Below are 20,513 nucleotides of genomic sequence, written 5' to 3' on the forward strand. Positions count from 1 at the left end.
ATTTCTCATTTGATTATCTCAATTAGAGTTTGTTATTAAGAAAGTTTAGAGTTAGTTATTTTTGTTACCATTTTCCCTTATTTTTAGCTTTAATTTGTTTTACTCTCTATAAAAGGATCTCATTTTCATTTATTGGGATTCAAGAGAAGAATAATATACAATAATTTGTATTCATTGTTATTAAATGAGATTAAGAGAAATTTTAATTTAATACTAGCATCAATCAATTCATTATTTATGTGCACCCCACGTGAATAATCACACTTATTCTCTTTGTAGAGAGAGATACAAGTGTCATACATTGTTTGTTTATATAATAATATATTAATTTATTTGTTTTCATACATTCTTAAAAAAATTCAATTTAAATGTGTTTGTCATATATATATATATATATATATATATATATATATATATAAAAGTTATATTGTGTCTTATGATATTTTAGTTTGTTGTTGTTGATTAGTATTAGTAAGTTGGATGAGAATAGTGTGTATTTGATCTTTTAAATTTTTTCTATTATGACATTATTCATAGAAATATCATGTGTTACGCTTATCTATAACATTCTTGTGGATAATGTTTTTTGTTTTCTAGTATGACATTATCTATGGAGAATGCATTAGTTAGTTTATCCACAGAAATATAAAATATAATGAGTAAACGTAATTCAAGATATTTTCGTAGATAATATTTTACCTACAAACCAATTATCTACCAACCTCTGTTTGTGGGTAATTTGTAAATAATTTTTAATTTTTTGCAGAGTTTTCGGTGATAAAGTCAAAATATGTCGTAAATAATGATATATTTTCTTGTAGTGGAGAGAACGGCGAGAGTCGTGTGAATGGATTGTGTATGCGCTATTGGCTGTCGAGCGCGATTCAACGGCGAAAGGAAAATGAAAACGGCAGTGTCACACGAACAAGAGATTGGACTACGAAATAAATTGATAGCAGCGTGGTTGTCGATGGCAGAGTGCGGCAGCGATTCTGGAAAGGGAGAAAGAGGGAAGAGATGATGAGTTGCAAGAGAGTGTGAGAGATTTGAAAAGATGCAAATTTAGATTTTAGATATTTTATTTTTCAATTTCAATAAAAATATTTTGATCTTTTTACCTATAAATTTTTCTTTTTTAATTTCTTTGGGGCGGTCATGGCCTCTGCGAAAGCACTGTCCCTCATAGTAAAAGAGATTTACTAATAAGAAGATTTATTAAAGAGATTGTAAGGTTCTTCACGACTTGTAGGATGGTGTGAATGGTTGTGGTTGACTTCTACAATATCTTTTTTGAAAGTTTGTAAGGTAGGAGTCCTATGCCTTACATATCTAATGAGCTTTGTATGGCCTCCATAGGATTGTAAAACCATAATTTCTTCATGCCACTTAGCATGTGTCTTGTATAGATTTAATTTTTATTATAAAATATATTCGTTTTTGTTAGAAATCACGTTGATCAAGAACAGTAAAGTTTAAAATTATTTAAATCAAAAAAAATAAATATACTAACAAACTCACAACACTCATGGTAATGGTAATAGTATATAATTGCAAAATGTCAACAAATGTGAAGAAAAAAAATTACAAGAAAAAATTAAAATGTTTATAATATTAATGTATTTGGAACTGTAACGTTGACGACGTCAAAGTTATTGATTAAACTTGAGCTATATCAAATTGATATATCAATATAAATCAAACGAATATTGCAACAACATAGAAAACCAAAACAATGTTGCACTAAAGCGATAAACAAAAATAAAGTCACACTAAAATGACAATATCACAAAATAAAAATTAAATATGTGTTAAAGTCATTTATTTAAATAAAAGAGATGAAAAATGATTTACATTCTGAAATTCTTAAATAAGACAAAGGAATAGAACAAAATTATTTGCCCTCTGTAAAGTTGTAGACATCAAAATTGGCCTTTTTTATCCAAAACTCATTAAAATGTACTAATTTTATCAAAGTTTATTATGCGTAATGAAGAATAATGGGTGGTAAATATCAATTGAAACCCTAGGTAAAACACCGATAATATGAGTTTATTAGAGGACAAGACATACAATCGGAATAAAAACTAAATCATAAGGTCTATATTACCTTCAACATGTGTGTCTTGTGATCTCATAGGTTGCCATGGACCATTTATAAGTCTCGATAATTATAGGTATTTCTTCTTCGTCTTTGAAATAAGTCTATAGATCATATTATGTGTGTCACATGTCACGTGTCACATCAGCATTAACTAACGGTTAAAAATAATAGTAAGTTATTTAAAGGACTTAATTGAAAGAATTATACAAGTTCATGGGTTTGATTATAATTTTTTTTAATTTAGAGATCTATTTAAAAATTTCTAAATATATAATTTAGAGACATGGAGAGTAATTAAATTTTTTAATAAGACAAATTCAAGTCTATTGTTTCTTGTCTTTTTTCTTCTTAATCTATTAGAGATGAGTGTTTTATAGTCATTTTTTGTCTAAAATTACTCTACTAATTTGTTTTTTATTCTTCTCATTTTATTTAAATAAGTAGTTTTCACATATATAATCAATTATTTTTTCTCTTGTTTTGTTTGTGTTTTCGTCATTTCAGTGTGACGTGTTTTGTTCGTCGTCTAAGTGTAGTGTTTAGGTTTTTCGTCTTAAGAGATTTATAGAAACTATCACCAAATTATACATTCTTTCAGTCTTACATATAACTTGTCAACACATTGTTGAATTGGTCGTGTCAAAGATCACATGTAGTCGATATGAGAGAATATCAGCAAATATTTTTTCGTAGATGTATGAGTTTAAAGATCGTGAATCTTGCATTATTCTTAACTATTAGTCTTATGTGGAAGAAATTAAGTTGGTTGTTAGGATTAAGCTTTTCGTTTGGTAATTTCTCATTTGCTATTGAAAATTAAATGATCGTGTTTTGTATTTTCTTGTTGTCTCAAGATATGGATAGAGAATGTTGTTGAGGTAAAAACTTTTTTGATGTATGTTTTAATGGCAACAAAACTTATGAAATAAATGATTAAATTTTATAAATGGTGATTAAGTTTTATGAATGATTTGCCCTTGAATTTTATTTAAAGAACATGCATAAGTGAACAAGCAAGAAGCCATTTACATCATTAAAGTGTATAAATATTTACTCAATAATTAAAAAAAATTAAAAAATTATATATCAATTATTTTAAATCTTCAAAATAAAAAAGTAAATTTAGTAGGAGCCATAAAAATTCCAATCAATTAAAATATGTATTGCTAATGTTATTCGTTAACAGTTGGTAACAAAAAAAAAAACATAATTGAATACCTAACTCGTTAGCATAATTGTTTAAAAAATAATAACATCTTTTCTACAACACAAAAAATAACATCAACAAATTAAACGCTTCGAATAAAAAGATCAACAAATTAAAATAATATTTTAATATTTATATTATATTTAAGTCTAATTCATGACTTACATTGAATATATTATTGCATAATAAATCGAAATAAGGGAGGATTATATAAAAATTCTGGATGGACATTTTCTTTTTTTATTAGATGAATGGATATTCAATTTCAAACTTATCTAGTCACTGTTTGTTGAATGAAATATAAATAAAATTTAATAACTTTTCTCCTATTTAATTATAAATATTTATAAGATACCTCTTATTCAATAAAAAAAATTATATTTTCAACGATTTAATTTATTAGTCATTAGAATAATTTAAACAATAAATTTAATTTTTTATTGGGAGTTTATAGATCAAATATAAAACAATATTTTTAAAGTTAAAATTTAGATATATTTTTTGAAATATTTTTCGTATAATTTTTAATTTAATAAATATGATTTTTTATAATTTATAATTTTTTCTAAATTTGTAATAATCACAAAAAATATATTTAAGTTAAAAATTATTAAAAAAAAATACCTAATGAATGCACCTAGATTTTTTTTTTTTTCTTAATATACGTAGTATAATTATTTTTGTTTATAATTTATTTTAGAGAAAGTGACATTATTAAATCAAGATAAGTTTGACTAAACAGTCGTACTTATTCATTAAAAAGTAACCCAAAAAAAATGGAGACCATGGAAATGCTTTATGTTTCAACTCCACTAATAAAAGGAGACATTTGTTAACCGTAGGTATGAAATCAAATGTCACCATTAAAAGGGAATAAACAAACTTTAGTAAATCCTGTTAAAAAAATAAACTATAACCTTTGTCAACAAACAAAAAATAAACTGAAATAGTTTTTTAGAAAAACAACTACAAAAGTTGGATCCCGTTAAAAAAATAAAACAAAAAAAATTAACTTTAACATTGTCAATTAGTTTAGTTTATTTTGATTTTTTTTACGAATTAATAAAAATATTTGATTTTTAAAGTTACAAAAAATGATTGATTATGATTAACTGGTTGTATTATTACAAATATAAATAATTTTTTTTAAACAGAATTGTTATTATATAGATCCATTTATACCAAGAAAAAAATATATAGATCCATGATGTGAAGCATGGACTATTCACAAAAGAAATTATATTCATTATAAGAAAAAACAAATTCAAATAAGAAGAGTAACCTTAATAAATAAATAATGAGTACCACTAGTAGATTTTCTTTACACAAGTTAGACAACGCTTCATTTTTTTTTTATATTAAAAAAGATTTATTTAACTTATGTCAAAAAAAAAATTCTACTAGTAATACTCCAGAAAATTCCGTTATCTTTTTATTTGATTTAATTATTTTTCTTCAGTTGACCAAAAAAAACTCTTTCTTCATTAAGTTGTTTCTTATTTCATGCCAAGAAATAACGATAAAAAAACTTTTGAAAAATAATATTTTGTTATTTTTCTAGAAGAAGAAATTTCAATTTCCAAGTAGTATTTATTTTCGAATGAATTTTCCAAGTATTTAAAGTTTGTTCAAAACTTCAAAAGCTATAGAGATTGACAGTTACTTGTTATTCAAAATAGCCTCCTAACGGATAATTAAAGTCAATTAATTTATTCAATTTAGCAGCTACTTTCACACCTTACTTGAATGTATCATCCCCTCAAGTCAATTGAATCAAAAGGGCTATCTATTTTGTTCTATAACTTTTTTATTTTCTAGTTATCTTGTGCAATTGTCAAATTCTCACTGAGGATTTCATCCAATCATTTGAGCATAAAATATGGGAATTAGAGATTTTCATATCAAAGTCAAGGTAAGTCAATGTTCTTATTCCATTGTTTCATGGAAGCTCTATAAAATTCATAATATATATATCCTTATAGAATATATATTCAAGGGGGAAAAAATATGATCTCGAATCTTTTGAGATGATGTGTATTTCCAAATAAAAGCACGGATTTTTTCCGTTTCGATGTGTATTTAATGAATCTTATGTTGGTTTTTAGAAACACAGTTGTGTTATCTAGACGTGTATTTTCGGATAAAAGAACAGATTTTTTATATAGATGTGTATTTCATGAATTCTATGTGATATTTTAGAAACGCGTGGTGGGAAAAGTTGAACCCTATTGTTAAATATTTATTGATAAAAGTATTAGGTTGTGTTTGAATTTGTGGTGTGAGAGCAAGTTTCACTGCCACTATAATTTCTAGCTTGTTAATTGATGGCTTAGTCATTTATATCAACAGTTGAATTTTCACATGACTTGGACAGGCACTCAGGCTCTCATGTTTAGGAAATAGAGGCAGAAGAAGTTTTCATGGGGTTGCAAACAAACCTTCATGGATGGTGCCAATAACACATGGTCATCATGTGGTGGAGCATGATGTGATTAAAGGTGGTTCTGATGACTCTGAGTTTGATTCAGTTGTTATACAAAGGGAGCAAATTGGTGACACTGAATTGTGGTATTTTGGAATCTTTGATGCTTTGATTGGAGATGGTGTTACCAAATATTTGCAATCCAATTTTTTTTACAAGAATCTCAAAGAGGTAATCAATCAGTATTGTTTTAATTTGTCTGTAGTGTACTATCTGTATTTCTGAACAAAATCACTGATGCTTTTGATAGCTGATTATACTCTATGGTTTAATTTTTCCATAAAGTGTTTGTGAGTTGTGACATACACAAAGCCTAGCTATTGCGAACACTAACATATATTTTTTCTGGTATATGATAAACTTTAGTTCCTCTAGAATGCCTTTAATGGTTTAAATAATTTGGCTGGGTTGTCAAGTAGCAGCTATATTAGTGCTATAACATAGTGGAATTGGAATAAATTGATATTGTTCTGGAATATGCTACTTAGTACAAAATTATATCAAATAGCGGTTATAATTGTACTATAGCATAGTAAAATTTGAATATGCCACTATTTTCTGCAATCCAAAACTTGGAAAAGTTCTGAAAGAAGAAGAAAATAGGACATTAAAATTTAAAAGTATACTTGCTTGTTTACTTCTTGGAGTACTTGGATAAAATGTAAAAGGGACAACAAAAATGCATTGTGATTTATTGATTCTTAATCTCTATATCCATATAATTTCTTATTTTCACCTATATGTCTGATCTCTTTTGTGCTTCTGATGTTTCAATTATGTTAGTCCCATTTGAGGAGAAAAACCAAAGAAACACTCAAGAGAGCTTACCTAGGTGCAAGAACAAAGGCCAGAGAAGCACAGAAATCAGAGGAGAAATGCATAATAGGTTCAACATCTGTGATGGTGATAAATGGAGAAAAACTTGTGATGGCCAACATGGGAGATTACAGAACTGTTTTGTGTAGAGATGGTGTAGCTTATCAAACAACTGGAAGATACAATCAATCATCAAAGAGACATTGGTTTCGCAGACTCTTTTCAGGTATGAAATACTCATAATGCATCTATTTGGATAAACAGTTTAATTAAGCCCATATATCACAAAGCTTATTATATAAGTGCTTATGTATAAGCTATTTTTATAACAAAAGATAAAATAAAGTCACACTGTTTTCATAAAAGTAATAAGTTGTTTTCATAAGCTATCCTACAGAGTTTATAGAAATAAACTTAAAACAGTTGACAAACATGTCATAAGTTGTTTTGTTTTCCATAAGCTCTATCAAACAGTCTCACAAGTGCTAATGTCAGTAGATAAGTTCAAATAAGCCAACTAGAACTTAAAGTAGCCTCTTTTTCATACAATTGGGATTTCATCAATACAAGATATAGTTCAACTTCATCCTCTCTCAATATAATAATATAAGACAATCAGAATCTTTTTCATTTGTTCATCTACTAGTGAGTACATGTTTTAGTTCTCACATCTAATAATGGATGATATGCATGTGCACAAAGTAATAGCATGTGAATCGGATAATGCAACAGGTACAAAGCGTTCTAAAGCTTCAGAACTTGTGGTGGGAGGTGATTGGATTGACTCTTATACTGAATTTGTGATCTTAGCAAGCAATGGCATATGGGAGGTAAGCCCCAAGATGATATGTTATAACTTAGAATACTTATCCATTAGAAAATTTCTCCTGAAAAGGTAGTCATTTAACAATTTAGTCGTTGAAATTAACAAAATTCTAAAAAGAATTTGAAAATAAAAAATCTTTTATTCTTTTAGGTTAGTCAGTTTAGTTCTTAAAATTGTCTCAAAAATATCATGTGATCGAAGATTTCCAATTTCATAGATTATTTTGAAATTTCGTAATTTCAAACACCAAATTATGCCTATAATTTTACAATTTCAGGTTACATAGGTGATTCGCTCATTTCTTTTTTAAAATAAATAGGAAAAGGAAAATAGAAGCTCATTAGTCTCCTATGTTTTGCAGGTGATGAAAAACCAAGAGGCAGTGAATCTTATTAGACACATAGAGGATCCACAAGAAGCAGCTGAGTGTTTGGCTAAGGAAGCATTGGTTAGGATGAGCAGAAGCAACATTTCATGTTTAGTCATTCGGTTCGATTGATTCCTCACCATATTAGTATATCCTAAAGCTTAGTTGAATAGATGAATGCCAAAACAGGTAGCAAAAACTTTGTATACCAAAGCTTCTTATAGCAATTGTAGTAAAAAAACTTATTGATACAGCCTTGAAGATTGGGATGTGGTGTGTGAAGAGTTCAATTTGACCACTATATCTAGGTGATTGCACCTTCATTATGTCAAAAACCCAAAAAATAATTTTGCTTCAAAGTCTAGTAGATTCATAGGAATATATTGATGACATGTTAGGTTTCTTAAGAATTCTTGGATGTAATTTGCATTTGTGTTTAGAATGATTTGTGTACTCTCCTCTGACAGTTCATAGTAGCTTCTTCTATGTTTAGGAAAAATCTAATTATCTTTGACTTTCGGTGAAGCATGCTTGCAACTTGAACTAGGAGGAATGCAATAACCCCACCAACGTCATACTAGAGCTTGATCTAGCTTGACTTTCTATACAAAATATAGGACTAAATCAATCAACTAAGTCACTAGGTTTCCTGAAACCAACCGAGTTAATCTGATTCAAGTTGATTCATATGTATATTTGATATGATATTTCACCCAAACTAACCTCATCGGATCACTAGTTCACTGGTTGAACCAATTAGTCTAGTCTAAGTTTTTCAACACTACATTTCCTAGTCCAATACTAGTCGAACTTTCAAAACATTGATCTTAACACATTTTCAATAATTTTAAGAAAACTTATGTAGATTTAGACCTCACCACTTAACTCGATCTTATAAATTATATCAAAACTAGCCCATGGAATTCAAAGTGTTTACTATATAACCTCATCAACCTAGCTTTACTTTCTATACAAAGTATAGGACTTGTCTCAATCCATTAAGTCACTAGTTTTACCAAAGACCAATCGAATAAAACCAATTCATGTTGATTCATAAATATATAATTGATATGATACTTCACTCAAACTTAACTCATCGGGTCATTAGTTCACCGATTGAACCAACAATCTGGTCTAAGTTTTTCAACACCACCACCTTTGCTAGTCCAATACTAATCCAGCTTTTAAAACATTGATCGTAACACATTCAATAATTTTAAGGAAACTTTCTTACATTTAACTTCACCACTTCACCCAAGAATCTTATACCAAAATTAGTCTATGGAATGGAAAGTATTGAGACCAAATTATCTATCATTGTCCTTTGATACAATACAATTCCACCTTTGATTGAAATATCTTTAGCTTGAAAATCAGTAATTAGATATGGATTGGATGTTGTTAGTTGCAGTATATGATGAATTTCATTAGATTGAATTGAAGGCTTGAGGAATTTCATTAGAGTGAATTGATCTAATCAATTGAATTGATCTAATCAATTGAATTGATCTAATCAACCAAATCATCTAACTAAAAAAATAAAAAATCAAATCAGTTGGTTTTAATAACAAATGGCTTACTTCAATTCAAAACTCCACTCACATCAACTATAATTGGCTTAGTTCTCAAATTTTATCTTTTCTAACCCAAATCAGATAATCTAAATGCCTTCTCTACTTTTTTCTCCCATTCATTTAGATTTTTATGTCTATGGTTACCTTGTGTATTTGGTCATGTTCAACATCCAATATTATTATCATATTGTTAGATGATGAGATCGATAGATATATGAAGTTATAACTATTCACAGCTAATTTAAAAATAAAATTAATGTTTCTTATTGAATTAACTATTGTCTACAATCAATTAAAAATAAGAATTTGACTCTTCTAAAGTACAGGAATGAACTGTAAAGAATAAAATTCAAGCATTATTATTGATTAAAAAAGCAACAGTTAAGGGTAGACAGAGAAGTGGATTTCAACAGTAATATATTTACTCTGATATTTCCAGCAAGACAATAATAATCCAGGACAATTGACACTTTGGAAAAGAGGGAAAAAAATTAAAAGAATCGAGTAAACGGTCGCTGCATCAAACCTCAAATGACAGGATCGGTTCTATCAAGCCGTCATTATCTTTTTTTCTCTGCTGTTGTTCCGAAAAGGTGATAACAACGAGAAAGAGCGAGTAGCTGTAAAAGAAAAAGATGTATATCATGTCCATATTCAGATATGAGTATAAAGCAAGAAGAGTTGATTCAATTCAAGTTTCTCTCAAATGAATTGTGTAAGTGCTTACACTTTTGAGGAGTCGCATTGGTTGAGAGAGTTTCATCTCGAGAGAGCAAATTCTTCAAAGTGGGAACTAAGATAACACAGCAAATCCAAATATGAAGGTGTCAGTTGAGTATACTCAATCTTCATGTCATTTATGAAAAGGAACAAAGACCAATAATTAAAAAATTTCCTATAAATTAGACCTTTATAGTAAAACTGGAATGAAAAAGATGGACAATTTGGGATTTGTTTGAATTCAGTTCATTCATATATTTTAATTAGAAATGTGCTCTAGAAATGCTATCTCTATATGCTTCGTATCATGCCATTGCCATTAGAAAGAATCACTTTACCTTCATTGGAGGAACCATTTGCTCCAATCGCATTACCTGATTCCATGCTGCTCCCAGTAGCTGAGTTGTGATTCTTTCTTCCAAACTTTAACAGTCGTCTCAATCCTTTTGGTGACTCCTTCACCTGAGGATTCTCATTTACCTCAAGAATCTTCTCAAGCGTTGAGTTTCTGGTGTCAGACACGTGTCCCCTGAAAGTCTCTGTACCAATTGATGCAGTCTCCAAGCTCATGGGAGGTGTTTTACCATACCCAGAATTCTGTGTACAATGATCTTCTAATGAAGAACCTCGAGAATACGAGGCACGATATGTTCCCTCGGCAATACGTGTGCTAGATGATTTTGCAGGTTCTTTCTCTGTATTATTCATTTTAACCTGATTTTGGAAGATAATATATTCAAAATTAGCTGAAGTACTAAGAATTTCTACCATGCACAAAGAGTCCACATAAACAACACAAGCATGTAACCAAAGGTCGAAAATAACATCTGAAATTAAAATCAAATATCAGCTAATTTCTTGTAATCAACGAATTGAACATAGCCATCATTTCCACATCCACATAATATCTAAGAAAGTGGACCAATGTTTAATGTCACGTGCTGTTAGGCAGAGACAACATTCATAATCATACCAACGATCATGTTACGAAGCCTTTTTATAGAAAAAATACACATTCTAAGAATATGAATAAACTAACAAGACAATTAACTAATCATAAACCTACTCTAAGTTATGAAGACACACCTTGGTGGATACAGGTTTCACTTGTGATTGGTTCTCTGAGGTTTCTATGTCTACCACATTTGTTCTTAAGGATGAAGCCGGTGCACGAACACCAACGTCATTTGATACTATCTCAGTTTTCTCCATTACTTTATCATTGTCATACTGTCTCTTTGCTATCACTGTTTTTCCTCTTGATTTCTCATTGCTTACATCAGGGGCAGAAGGTTTTTTTCCACACTCAAGCATCACAACAGTCTTATCAATTATAGGATTGTCATCTCCAGCATCAATGGATGAAATTCCAATTTCACTTTTCTTCAACAAGGCACCTTCGGAATTCATAGAAGGCTTGTTGCCATAAAGCTTTTGTGTCTTCTCTTTAATTGATGATCTGTCTTGGATAGTGTTATTTGCTTTAGATATTCTGATTTTCAGTTCTGGAAGGGTCGCAATCTTGTCTTTATCATAATTCACAATAGCAGAAATCTTTCTTCTCTCTGTCTCATCAGTTGCTTTTGTCCTTGAAATTGTCCTAGAGGTTCGTGGTTTAACTGATGAAGTCGGACGAATGGTACTCATTTTAGGTTCTGAGAATCTTCTAATGCGTGTCATTGATGCCTTAGTATTGGTTGCACCATCGCCCTTCTCTTGCTTAGGTTCAGGAAGAGGAGGCACAGACTGCCTTAATTTGCTTGTAACTGAGTGGCTACCGGAATTCAATCTGCCGGTTTTCAAGGCCTTTGAAGAATCATTGGATCCGCCAGAAGCAGCTCTGATGGGGAACCTTTGGAAGGGTAAGGATGATCTTGGCTCAGAATCACTAAATTTTGATCCTTTATGCACGCTCGGCAAAAATTTCGTTTCAAACTGTTTCTTGGTTTGCTGTGATGACATTTGTGACTTGGTAGTTGCCAGGCTACTCCGAGCAGTGATTCTCTTTTGCCTCTCCTTCTTTAAAGCCTCGAGGCGTTTTATATCTTCCTCTTCCTGGTTGTTATAAATAATAGAAAAGAAATAAAATAGAACAACGAAACAGATGAACAGGCTCAAAAACATGAATCTCTAATTAATCTGTGAGCATACTTGAAACAATATTAAGTTACTTTAGTTTCAATTTATTTCAACATGAGTACCTTCTCTTTCTTCATTTTCTGGAGATCAGCTTTGTATTTTCGTAGTCTTTCAGCACGCGCACGTGCTTCATCCAATGGACTTGGTTTATTAGCCTTTCCTCTTCTTATTGGCCCAACTGTCTTTTTTCTATCAGAACTACTTGGAGTAGGTTTCGATTTCTGCTCCTTATCCAACGTTTTAGTTCCTGGTTTGGTGTGAGCCAATACCCCTTTGTTCTTCTTATCTTGTGAAGAACCACTTACAACTTGGGCCTGCATTTCATAGTCTAGTGCACGGTCATAATCTATTGACCTTTTATCAGCTCCTCGGTCAGGCATCAAGCTCAATTCATCTGATTGATAATTGGAAATTTTCCGTTTTTCTTCCTCCGTATACACCTTTGGGAACTCCAAGTCAATGTCAATAGGATTTCTCTCGGTAAAATCTAAAGGATCATTGACCGCAACATGTTTTTTTCTTCTCACGTGATCAGCCTTTTCCGCTTCATACTGGTTTTGGTCAATGGCATGTCTATCCTCATCTACACCTCTCAATAAATAATTTTGGAATGCTTGCCAATGTGCTCCATCTGCTTCCTTCGCATAGTCTATTTCTTCCTTATCAGTTGAATTCAACCTCTTCAAAGATGCCTTACCGGATCCTCTTCTTTTTGAGGTCTTCACAGGTTCTTGAATATCTTTATCTTCATCAGTTTCAATTGCAGAATCAGAATATGATCCACTTCCAGACGAACTTTTTATCTTTGTTATGTAATTGATATTCTGGATGACCACTGTGTCAGACTTACGTCTATCTAATCGGCTAGCCTTTTTCCTTCGGTCTCCGGTCTGTAAACCTTCCTTCTTCATATCCACTTCACCCTGAACCCTCGTTTTCGAAGTTTCTATGTCCCAATTTTCGGATTCAGTATTGTTGTGTCTACTATCCATGGAATGTCTTCTATGTTGCATACTTTGACCAGCATGTAATCTTGGATCATCCATAGGCGGACAACCTGGCTGCATAAACTGGCTGTTTCCTGGATAAGTCGGATAGTAGGGCACGCCTTCGACTGGATATGGATGATACACCGGCAAAGCATCTGGTGGATAATGAACAGGCCAAGGGGAGAACCCATGATTAGGAAATTGACCTTGAATATTATCTTGGTTGCCTGCAGTTAGTTATCAGTCCATGTAAATCATGTCTTGAAATGTGAAATCAATAATCTAAGTACATGAAAAATATAAACATCTGAAATTTTCTCAATTTGCTCAGATATATTAAGATGACAATTTTTAAAACCAAAATTTGCAGACGGTTAAGATCAGCTAAGGGCATGTTTACTTCTGGTGTTTTCTGTTACCATTTTCATTGACAAAATAAATATTAGAGGTGGCATTACGAAAGTTTTTAGAAATACATTTTATAAATAGATTGAATATTTTTGAAAATTCTGAAATGCATCATTCTCTCTAGCTAACTTCCATCTTCTCTCTATTACAATTAAAAAAGAAAACTCATAACCAAATGTCATTCTAGCCACCCACATCCCAAGAAAGAATCTAAAATGAAAATTGAAAATGTTATTATAAAGTAAAAGGGGCCCTAAACAACCACAACCTGACCCCTTGCAAAATTATAGGATTGTATGGCTTCCAAACCACCCTCACTCTCATATACACATAATAGATCTCCCTTGAACAATTTTCTACACTTAATACATTTAATAAACCCCTAATAATTCTTTCACACGCCTACAAATTCTTTGAAGTAGAGGCTGGTTAAATTGAAAAGATAAATGGCTCTTCTAAATGTGAAAAACAAGTTTGGTCCACATATGTGTATGCATGAGTTGGTGCAAGTAAGAAAGAGTAACAACCAATGAGTAATGAATAATGAACTATTACTGCAAATATATGCATTAGGTCATGAACACTTCACGAATTTACAAGATCAGTATTTGCTGGAGTTGCAGGGGGTACCTGAGTTTTTATTCCCACCATTACTTTCTAAGTTCATTTCAGTGTTGGATGTATTGACCATATTGTTCGGAAGTAAAACGCCTGATGTATTTGTTGCAGAGAAATCTGCATGATTAGGCGTTGCTTCAGAAGTTGCAACTCCAAGCCATAGTCCACTTTCATGCTTTCTTTTCCATAGAGACGTGAATTTTTTACATGCATCCCTGAAATGCGACAAATTAGAATGGCCAAATGGTGAAGAATCCAACATCTCACCAACCCATAAGACTATGCTTACATCAAACGCGACGCTTCAAAGCATTCAGCAAATGACATCAAAGCTGGTATGTAGTCAATGTCAAAACCAGCAGCAACAGCACGTGCAAATGCCATTCCTTGCTCTTTATGCAGCACTGACTTACGTGTCTCCAGGACTCTCAAAAGCTGAACTCTAAAACAGTAGATAAAGAAGTGAATACGACACAGATGTTAACAACCTGTTTTACATTGTGAAAAGAAGCTCAATGAATACAACACTAAAAAACGTACCACTTTTACATTTGTACAAAATAAGATCTTTAGCTTGACTACGTTTAAATACAGAAATTATGCCAATGTCACTTCACTCATCATATTTGTGTTATGTGAATGTTGTCAATCACAACATTAGTAATAAATGGTTTGTCGCGGAACAATACCAAATTGTTAAAATTATGTTATGCTATAACACTATCACCACTATAGCTGCTCTTTAACAACATTGTCGTGTAAAGTATTTATTTTCATAACAAGGAGTCCTTAGTTATAGAGAACCTTATTGAAAAGTTGTGATGGAAGGTCAAGCCCAGAAAAAAAAGAGAAAATTATTCAATTATGTTATTAGAGAAAATGTTAGCAACCATAGTATTCATAAAGATAAAACGTGATTGGATGATTTACAAAGGGGCAATAAATATTATAATATGATTTATTAGAATAAGCTACTAGAAATTTGGTGATTTTTTATTGAAATAAGTCAAAGTACCGACTTACTCAAGCAGGAATCAATTGTATCCAAGTGTAGTTCATGTATAGCAAATGATACAAAACCCCTGAGAAAATCATGAGAAATAAGAATAACTTCCAACCTAACCAAGATTTAATTTAAAATCTTTAACAGTGTAGAAATAGCTGTCCAAAAGTGTAAATTATCAAAGATTCTTTGAATAATCCCTCTCCATTCTCACACCTGTTAAATAAGCGTAAATTAAAAAACAAAGAATACAATGACTTAAAAGATAGTTAATTTCTGTGTTGGAATAAAAATATGTCCAAACAGAAAATAGTTTCTATCTGACTATTAATTGATTCCTAAAGTAACTCCAATAGCAATTGGGCATGTATGTTGGCAACATCTTAGCTTTAGTTTCTCTTTTTCAGGTTTAGCCCTCCGGTTATCGAGGAAAGGGGCTTTAATAATTCAGAGTTCAGTCGAGAGATAAGTAAAGTTTAGCCAAGATTGTTCTAGCCAATGTTCGAACCCAATAAAAATTTCTTAAGTGATATCCATGCCTGCGGTGGGCACTTGATGAATGATGAATTTCATGTAAATTATACAAACCAACAACTAAATTTTCTACTCATTCTGTAATGAATGTTCATAGAAAATAAGGTTATAAGTTTCATAGACATAGAATTTACTTTGATTTTCCTTGTAACGACGTGCTTCCATTTGCTTCAGGTGGCTGTGCATCAGACTGAGACATATCCATACGACTGATTAGAAAATGATAAAATCGATATAAGTTTCAGTATTCAAGACCTCTTACCTTGTAAGAAACAACTGCTTTCTCTACATTACTCTCCTGCTTAAATTTCCTACCTGATAAAAGCAAGTTCTATTAGTTGCAAACAATTATAAATTTCCGCAAAGCTTTTGACAAAGCTATACTTGTTTAATTAAAGTTAGTTAATAGTTGCACACAATAATAACTTGCAAAAGACTCACTTGTCCTTTCAAAAGTCCCTTCAGTGTTTTCCACTTGTTTTATTTGGTTTTCTTCGATCTGCAGGCACCCAAGATAATTTAAACAGACAATTTAATGGTTGTCATTTAAATATAAAATTTTTTTAGATCAAATGGTAGCTGCAGGGACATCTGATATGTTGGGGCGCGGGTTTCGAATCCAGAATACCCCTCTTTCTCCACATCAGTGTGTGTGAATTTTGCTGCTAGGCTCTTTGGAACCAAAAAAATATATATATTTACTTACAAGGCTAATCCCTATGGAATGATTTCCTTGAATTGCAATTGCCTCTTCAATTTGTAAGATTTCGGATTCTAAAGTATATACACGTTCCAGTATCTCAGGTGTACTCACAAAGCGAACAAACCTATAGAAGCAAAGAAAATTAGTTCAGCATGCTCATTTGTGTGAAATTAAGTGCTGCCTAGAAACATTTGTAAGAGAACAAACTTTAAGTTCCAACCTTAAGAGTTACAAGTGATTAATCTATGTTTAGCTTTCAAAGGCATGGCTTCACTGCCATTTCCCCAGTACATCCCCTCTGCTTTGGAAAGAGTAACAACAAAAGAGACATAAAAGGAATTTTTCGAAATGGCATTGGAGAACCATGTTGAGCACCATAAGAAAGAATACTAAACTACAATTTCTAACCTCTAATAACTTCTCAAAAAATGATCACCGTCAATTCAAATTCCAAGATATGCCAACAGGAATTAGGGCATGTTTGAATTGGTTTATTTGAGCTTATCAATCATAAACACTTGTGAGACCGTTTGAGAGAGCTTATGAAAACGGCTTATAACATATCCATAAGTTCTTTTCAGCTTATTTCTATAAGCTCTCCAGGATTGTTTATTAAAACAACGTTTAGTTTATATGAATATCGTTTGACTTTATTATATCTTTTGTTATAGAACTAACTTATACATAAACACTTTAGCTAAAAGCACTTAATAAAGTTGGTTATCCAAGCAGGACCTTATTAACAAAAAAAATCATGATAGCAAGCCACACCTTTCAATAGTTCCCTTGGTAAACCACGTGGCATCACTTGCATGCTCCGGCACAAGAACAATTGAATAACCACCTTTACCTATTTGGTCTTGAGCAGCCTTCAATTGGGATAGAAATGGACTGAGCAAACCTGACGCAATTTTCTCCGTCTTTCCATTCACAGTTATGACCAAATCAAACCTAATTTAGACGATGGCAAAATATTAAAGCAACAAGTCAGGTGGCAGATACTATATATCCATTATTTTGAGTGAGCTTTCACACAGATCAATCAGTGATGAAAAAATCATATGTATAAACAAAATAGAGTCCCTCAGTAACTTTTCGCATTTCTAAAACTCGACTTCTAGTACTGACTATTGAAAGATATGAGCAAATATGTATCTCGTATTGAATCGACACCAATCAGATCATTGTCTTATCCATAAAGGAGAAGATAGTCGACCGTCATTAGACTTTTCAATTATTTTTAAATACTGGGCCACGGTGGCCGACTCATGAAGGTGGTCCACCGTGGAACTCACCATTGTTATATCCAAAGAAGTTCAATTTGTAGCACATTACAAAAATTTAGTGCCAAATTTAAACGGAGGAAAATGGTTATATCAACCACAAAATTTATAAATAAGCATAGACGGTAATAATAACACCCTAATTGCAAAAACAAAAATCATTTTGGCACAATGACAGCAATGAAAATAATAAACTTCACAGTAAAACTGAACTGATGCACTTGACAATTAAAGAAAAGAAACAGAGAGAGTAGCAACCTTAGAACAAATTTGCTACTAATACAGATATAGACATCAAACACAACACTACACAATGATACTGACATGTAAGCTGCTTGAAAAATCTGTTACTTTTCATATAAAGTACATAGAAATAAGTTCAATTGATGAAAAAGTGATTGAAAAATCGCCCATAGATAATATCGAAGATATAATTAGTCATAATATAAATCAAGAGCAAGAAGAAGACAAAATTTTAAACAGATACTTTATTAGTAGGGAATGTTGAGCATGATAATACATCTAATAGTGAAGTTTCTAAAAATATTTAAGATCCTGGGCAGTGGAAAAATATTGATGAAAAATTTAGAGATTATAAATGTTGGAATTGCTTGATTATAAAACTTTGATAAATGATTTGGCAGCTCAAAAAACTAGAAGATTAATACAAAAGAATTAAAATTTGATGATTTCATTATATTAAATCTCTTTAAAAAATTTCACCATAAGCCCCAAAATTCTCGTAAACTACCATGTGTAAGCACAAGCAATCATTTTAGAATATAAACTTGATTGAATACAGTGAGTTGCGGAGCCAGGAAATAATATTCAGGGGGACCTTGACTAAAACTCCAATATTTATACAAAAATAAAAAAGTCGTTTTGGTTTCTTAAACACGTCATCAAACCTCTATTTTGTTAGTAATTTATAGATCAAATTGACAAATAAAAGACACTTTTTAGAACTAAACTAACTAATGAAAGACGCATTCGAAAACCAAAATTTAAAAAAAAAATAAAAAAAAAGACATCTTTAACTAAATTTTTATGTATAAGATGCGTAATAATTAACTTATCATTGGACTATATAATAATTGACTATATATAACTTACAGGAACCTATAAAACTCGGGGGACCTTGGCACCTACCTGTCCCCCCTTCCCTCCACCCTTGATTGAATATATAACTAGATGTATCAGTGCGGACACCAGACACTGAGGAGTTGGTGTTACATATTACTCACTCCCAAAATGGCAACCAGTCCCATTTTAATTTGTTTCAATACAATCAAAATAATACCCCAAATACTAAAAAAAAATGGTAAACAATTAAGTGGATGTTTGGTTGCACTTTATAGAAGTCAAAATCAATTTTGGTGTAAAATTAATTCTAACATGTTTGAATGCTATCAAGTAGAATTAATTCTGCCTCTAGAATTGATTCTAAATTAAAGGTAGAATTTGCAACTTTTGAGTCTAACCTTGATTTTTACATTTGAAATTTATTGTTCAAGTCACTTTTATACATATGAATATATCCCTACATATAACATTTTACATTCAAATCACTTTTAACTAAAATTTGTCATGGCGAAACAAACACAAACTTAGTTAATCACTAACTCTTGCATTTCACGTCTGAAGTGAGAAATAGCACAAATGGAAGAAACCCAATAAGATATTGAAATCCATTGATAAAATGAGTATATAAAACTTTTACCTTGTTCTAGTTGGTGTAAGCTGAAACACAACTGATTCCAACCTTACTGAAAACTTCATTGCTGAGATAGAAACTAAACCACCAACTTGGTTTTCTCATGGATCACACATTGAGTATCTAAAATAAGCACAATCCCAAAATGGGTTTAGATTTCTGTGCCTTAAAAAAGCAAACTTTACTTAAAAAAAAAAACAAACTTTACTTAAAAAAAAACAAACTTTATAACTTTAAAAAAAATGGAAGTTGTTAAGAAAATAATGGGTGCAAAGACAAACCGGCAAATGGGGTGTGAGAAAAAGGATCAAAACTTCAAAAGCTGTTCTTGGATAGAAGGGACCATATAGCTTTTGATTCTTGTTACACATAAATCAAAGTGTTTTGTTTATATGGGAATATGAAAAAACAGTGAGGGTATAATGGGTATTTTGACGGAATTTGACAAATGTGGACCGAGTGATGCAATCAGTGTCAGACAGACACATGTCTTGAGAGGTTGAGATGAAAGGGTGTCATCTTGGTATTGAAAGTACGATATTGCCCTTGAATAAATTTTCTATGTTGATTGTGCCGTTGGGATGAACTATTGGGATTCTTGTTTTTTATAGCAAAACTATTGAGATTTTTAATTAGTAACTTTTTGGGACTTCATAATCAATCACCATCACTTCAAAGCACTTTTGGTATTTGCCATTATAACCTATACTTATGTAATCCCTCTTGGAAAAATAACTATTATTTTTATGGTTATTAAAAAAATTAATTAATGTAATTTATATTTTTATTTAAAATATAATCTAAATTATCTATTTGAATCAACTATTGACATTAAATTTTTTTTATTAAAATAAGGATAGATTATAAACATTAACATTAAATTAGTCTAATTTGTATTTATAATAATGATTAAAATTTGAGACTGTTTTTTCTTTATAATAATAATAAGAGAAAATATGATTTTACAATGCAATTGTCAAAATTATGATCGAGTATAAAAGTTACACTAAGTATATAAATCACTCTACA

At 31.1% G+C, this 20,513-nt stretch overlaps 3 protein-coding genes across 5 annotated transcripts in view; 2 read left to right on the forward strand and 1 right to left on the reverse strand.

Annotated features, from left to right (window-relative positions):
• The window catches only part of LOC113786343 (uncharacterized), a 5,173-nt gene extending 4,268 nt beyond the window's left edge, over positions 1 to 905 (forward strand). The window contains exon 5 of the mRNA XM_073367416.1: positions 822 to 905. Coding sequence (XP_073223517.1) covers positions 822 to 905 — 84 coding nt within the window. The remainder of the gene's footprint in view (positions 1 to 821) is intronic.
• A 3,995-nt stretch (positions 906 to 4,900) lies between these two features.
• LOC101496431 (putative protein phosphatase 2C-like protein 44) lies at positions 4,901 to 8,265 on the forward strand. The gene is made up of 5 exons (XM_004497923.4): positions 4,901 to 5,220; positions 5,683 to 5,961; positions 6,574 to 6,832; positions 7,339 to 7,436; positions 7,794 to 8,265. The coding sequence occupies exons 1-5, from the start codon at positions 5,188 to 5,190 to the stop codon at positions 7,929 to 7,931; spliced, it is 807 nt and encodes a 268-aa protein (XP_004497980.1). The 5' UTR covers positions 4,901 to 5,187; the 3' UTR covers positions 7,932 to 8,265.
• A 1,442-nt stretch (positions 8,266 to 9,707) lies between these two features.
• LOC101496762 (uncharacterized) lies at positions 9,708 to 19,923 on the reverse strand. Of its 3 annotated transcripts, none has more exons than XM_027333556.2 (14): positions 19,766 to 19,923; positions 19,491 to 19,607; positions 17,259 to 17,438; positions 16,491 to 16,611; positions 16,226 to 16,283; positions 16,047 to 16,099; positions 15,919 to 15,974; positions 14,537 to 14,689; positions 14,260 to 14,462; positions 12,295 to 13,448; positions 11,180 to 12,148; positions 10,468 to 10,807; positions 10,101 to 10,166; positions 9,708 to 9,993 (listed from the first exon to the last, which is right to left on the reverse strand). In XM_027333556.2, exons 2-14 carry the CDS (start codon positions 19,547 to 19,549, stop codon positions 9,923 to 9,925), a joined length of 3,483 nt encoding a protein of 1,160 aa, XP_027189357.1. In that variant the 5' UTR covers positions 19,550 to 19,607; positions 19,766 to 19,923; the 3' UTR covers positions 9,708 to 9,922. The 3 variants fall into 3 exon arrangements, with proteins under 3 accessions (XP_027189357.1, XP_004497981.1, XP_004497983.1); XM_004497924.4 differs by having other exon boundaries at positions 10,432 to 10,807; XM_004497926.4 differs by lacking the exons at positions 16,047 to 16,099; positions 16,226 to 16,283; positions 16,491 to 16,611; ... (1 more) ...; positions 19,491 to 19,607; positions 19,766 to 19,923 and adding an exon at positions 15,271 to 15,329 and having other exon boundaries at positions 10,432 to 10,807; positions 15,919 to 15,956.
• Positions 19,924 to 20,513: the final 590 nt, after the last annotated feature.

The sequence above is a fragment of the Cicer arietinum genome, chromosome 4, assembly GCF_000331145.2.
Source record: "Cicer arietinum cultivar CDC Frontier isolate Library 1 chromosome 4, Cicar.CDCFrontier_v2.0, whole genome shotgun sequence".
NCBI lineage: Eukaryota > Viridiplantae > Streptophyta > Magnoliopsida > Fabales > Fabaceae > Cicer > Cicer arietinum.

Excerpts from the sequence above, each read along its gene's own strand:
- LOC101496431 (XM_004497923.4), top strand. The coding sequence starts at position 5,188 with ATGGGAATTAGAGATTTTCATATCAAAGTCAAG. Across the intron at positions 5,221-5,682 it reads ATTTTCATATCAAAGTCAAG|GCACTCAGGCTCTCATGTTT; the intron begins GTAAGTCAATGT and ends TGACTTGGACAG. Across the intron at positions 7,437-7,793 it reads CAAGCAATGGCATATGGGAG|GTGATGAAAAACCAAGAGGC; the intron begins GTAAGCCCCAAG and ends TATGTTTTGCAG.
- LOC101496762 (XM_004497924.4), bottom strand. The coding sequence starts at position 19,549 with ATGAAGTTTTCAGTAAGGTTGGAATCAGTTGTGTTTCAGCTTACACCA. Across the intron at positions 14,690-15,918 it reads TCGTTACAAGGAAAATCAAA|AGTTCAGCTTTTGAGAGTCC; the intron begins GTAAATTCTATG and ends CTACTGTTTTAG. Across the intron at positions 12,149-12,294 it reads AGAAAATGAAGAAAGAGAAG|GAAGAGGAAGATATAAAACG; the intron begins GTACTCATGTTG and ends TATAACAACCAG.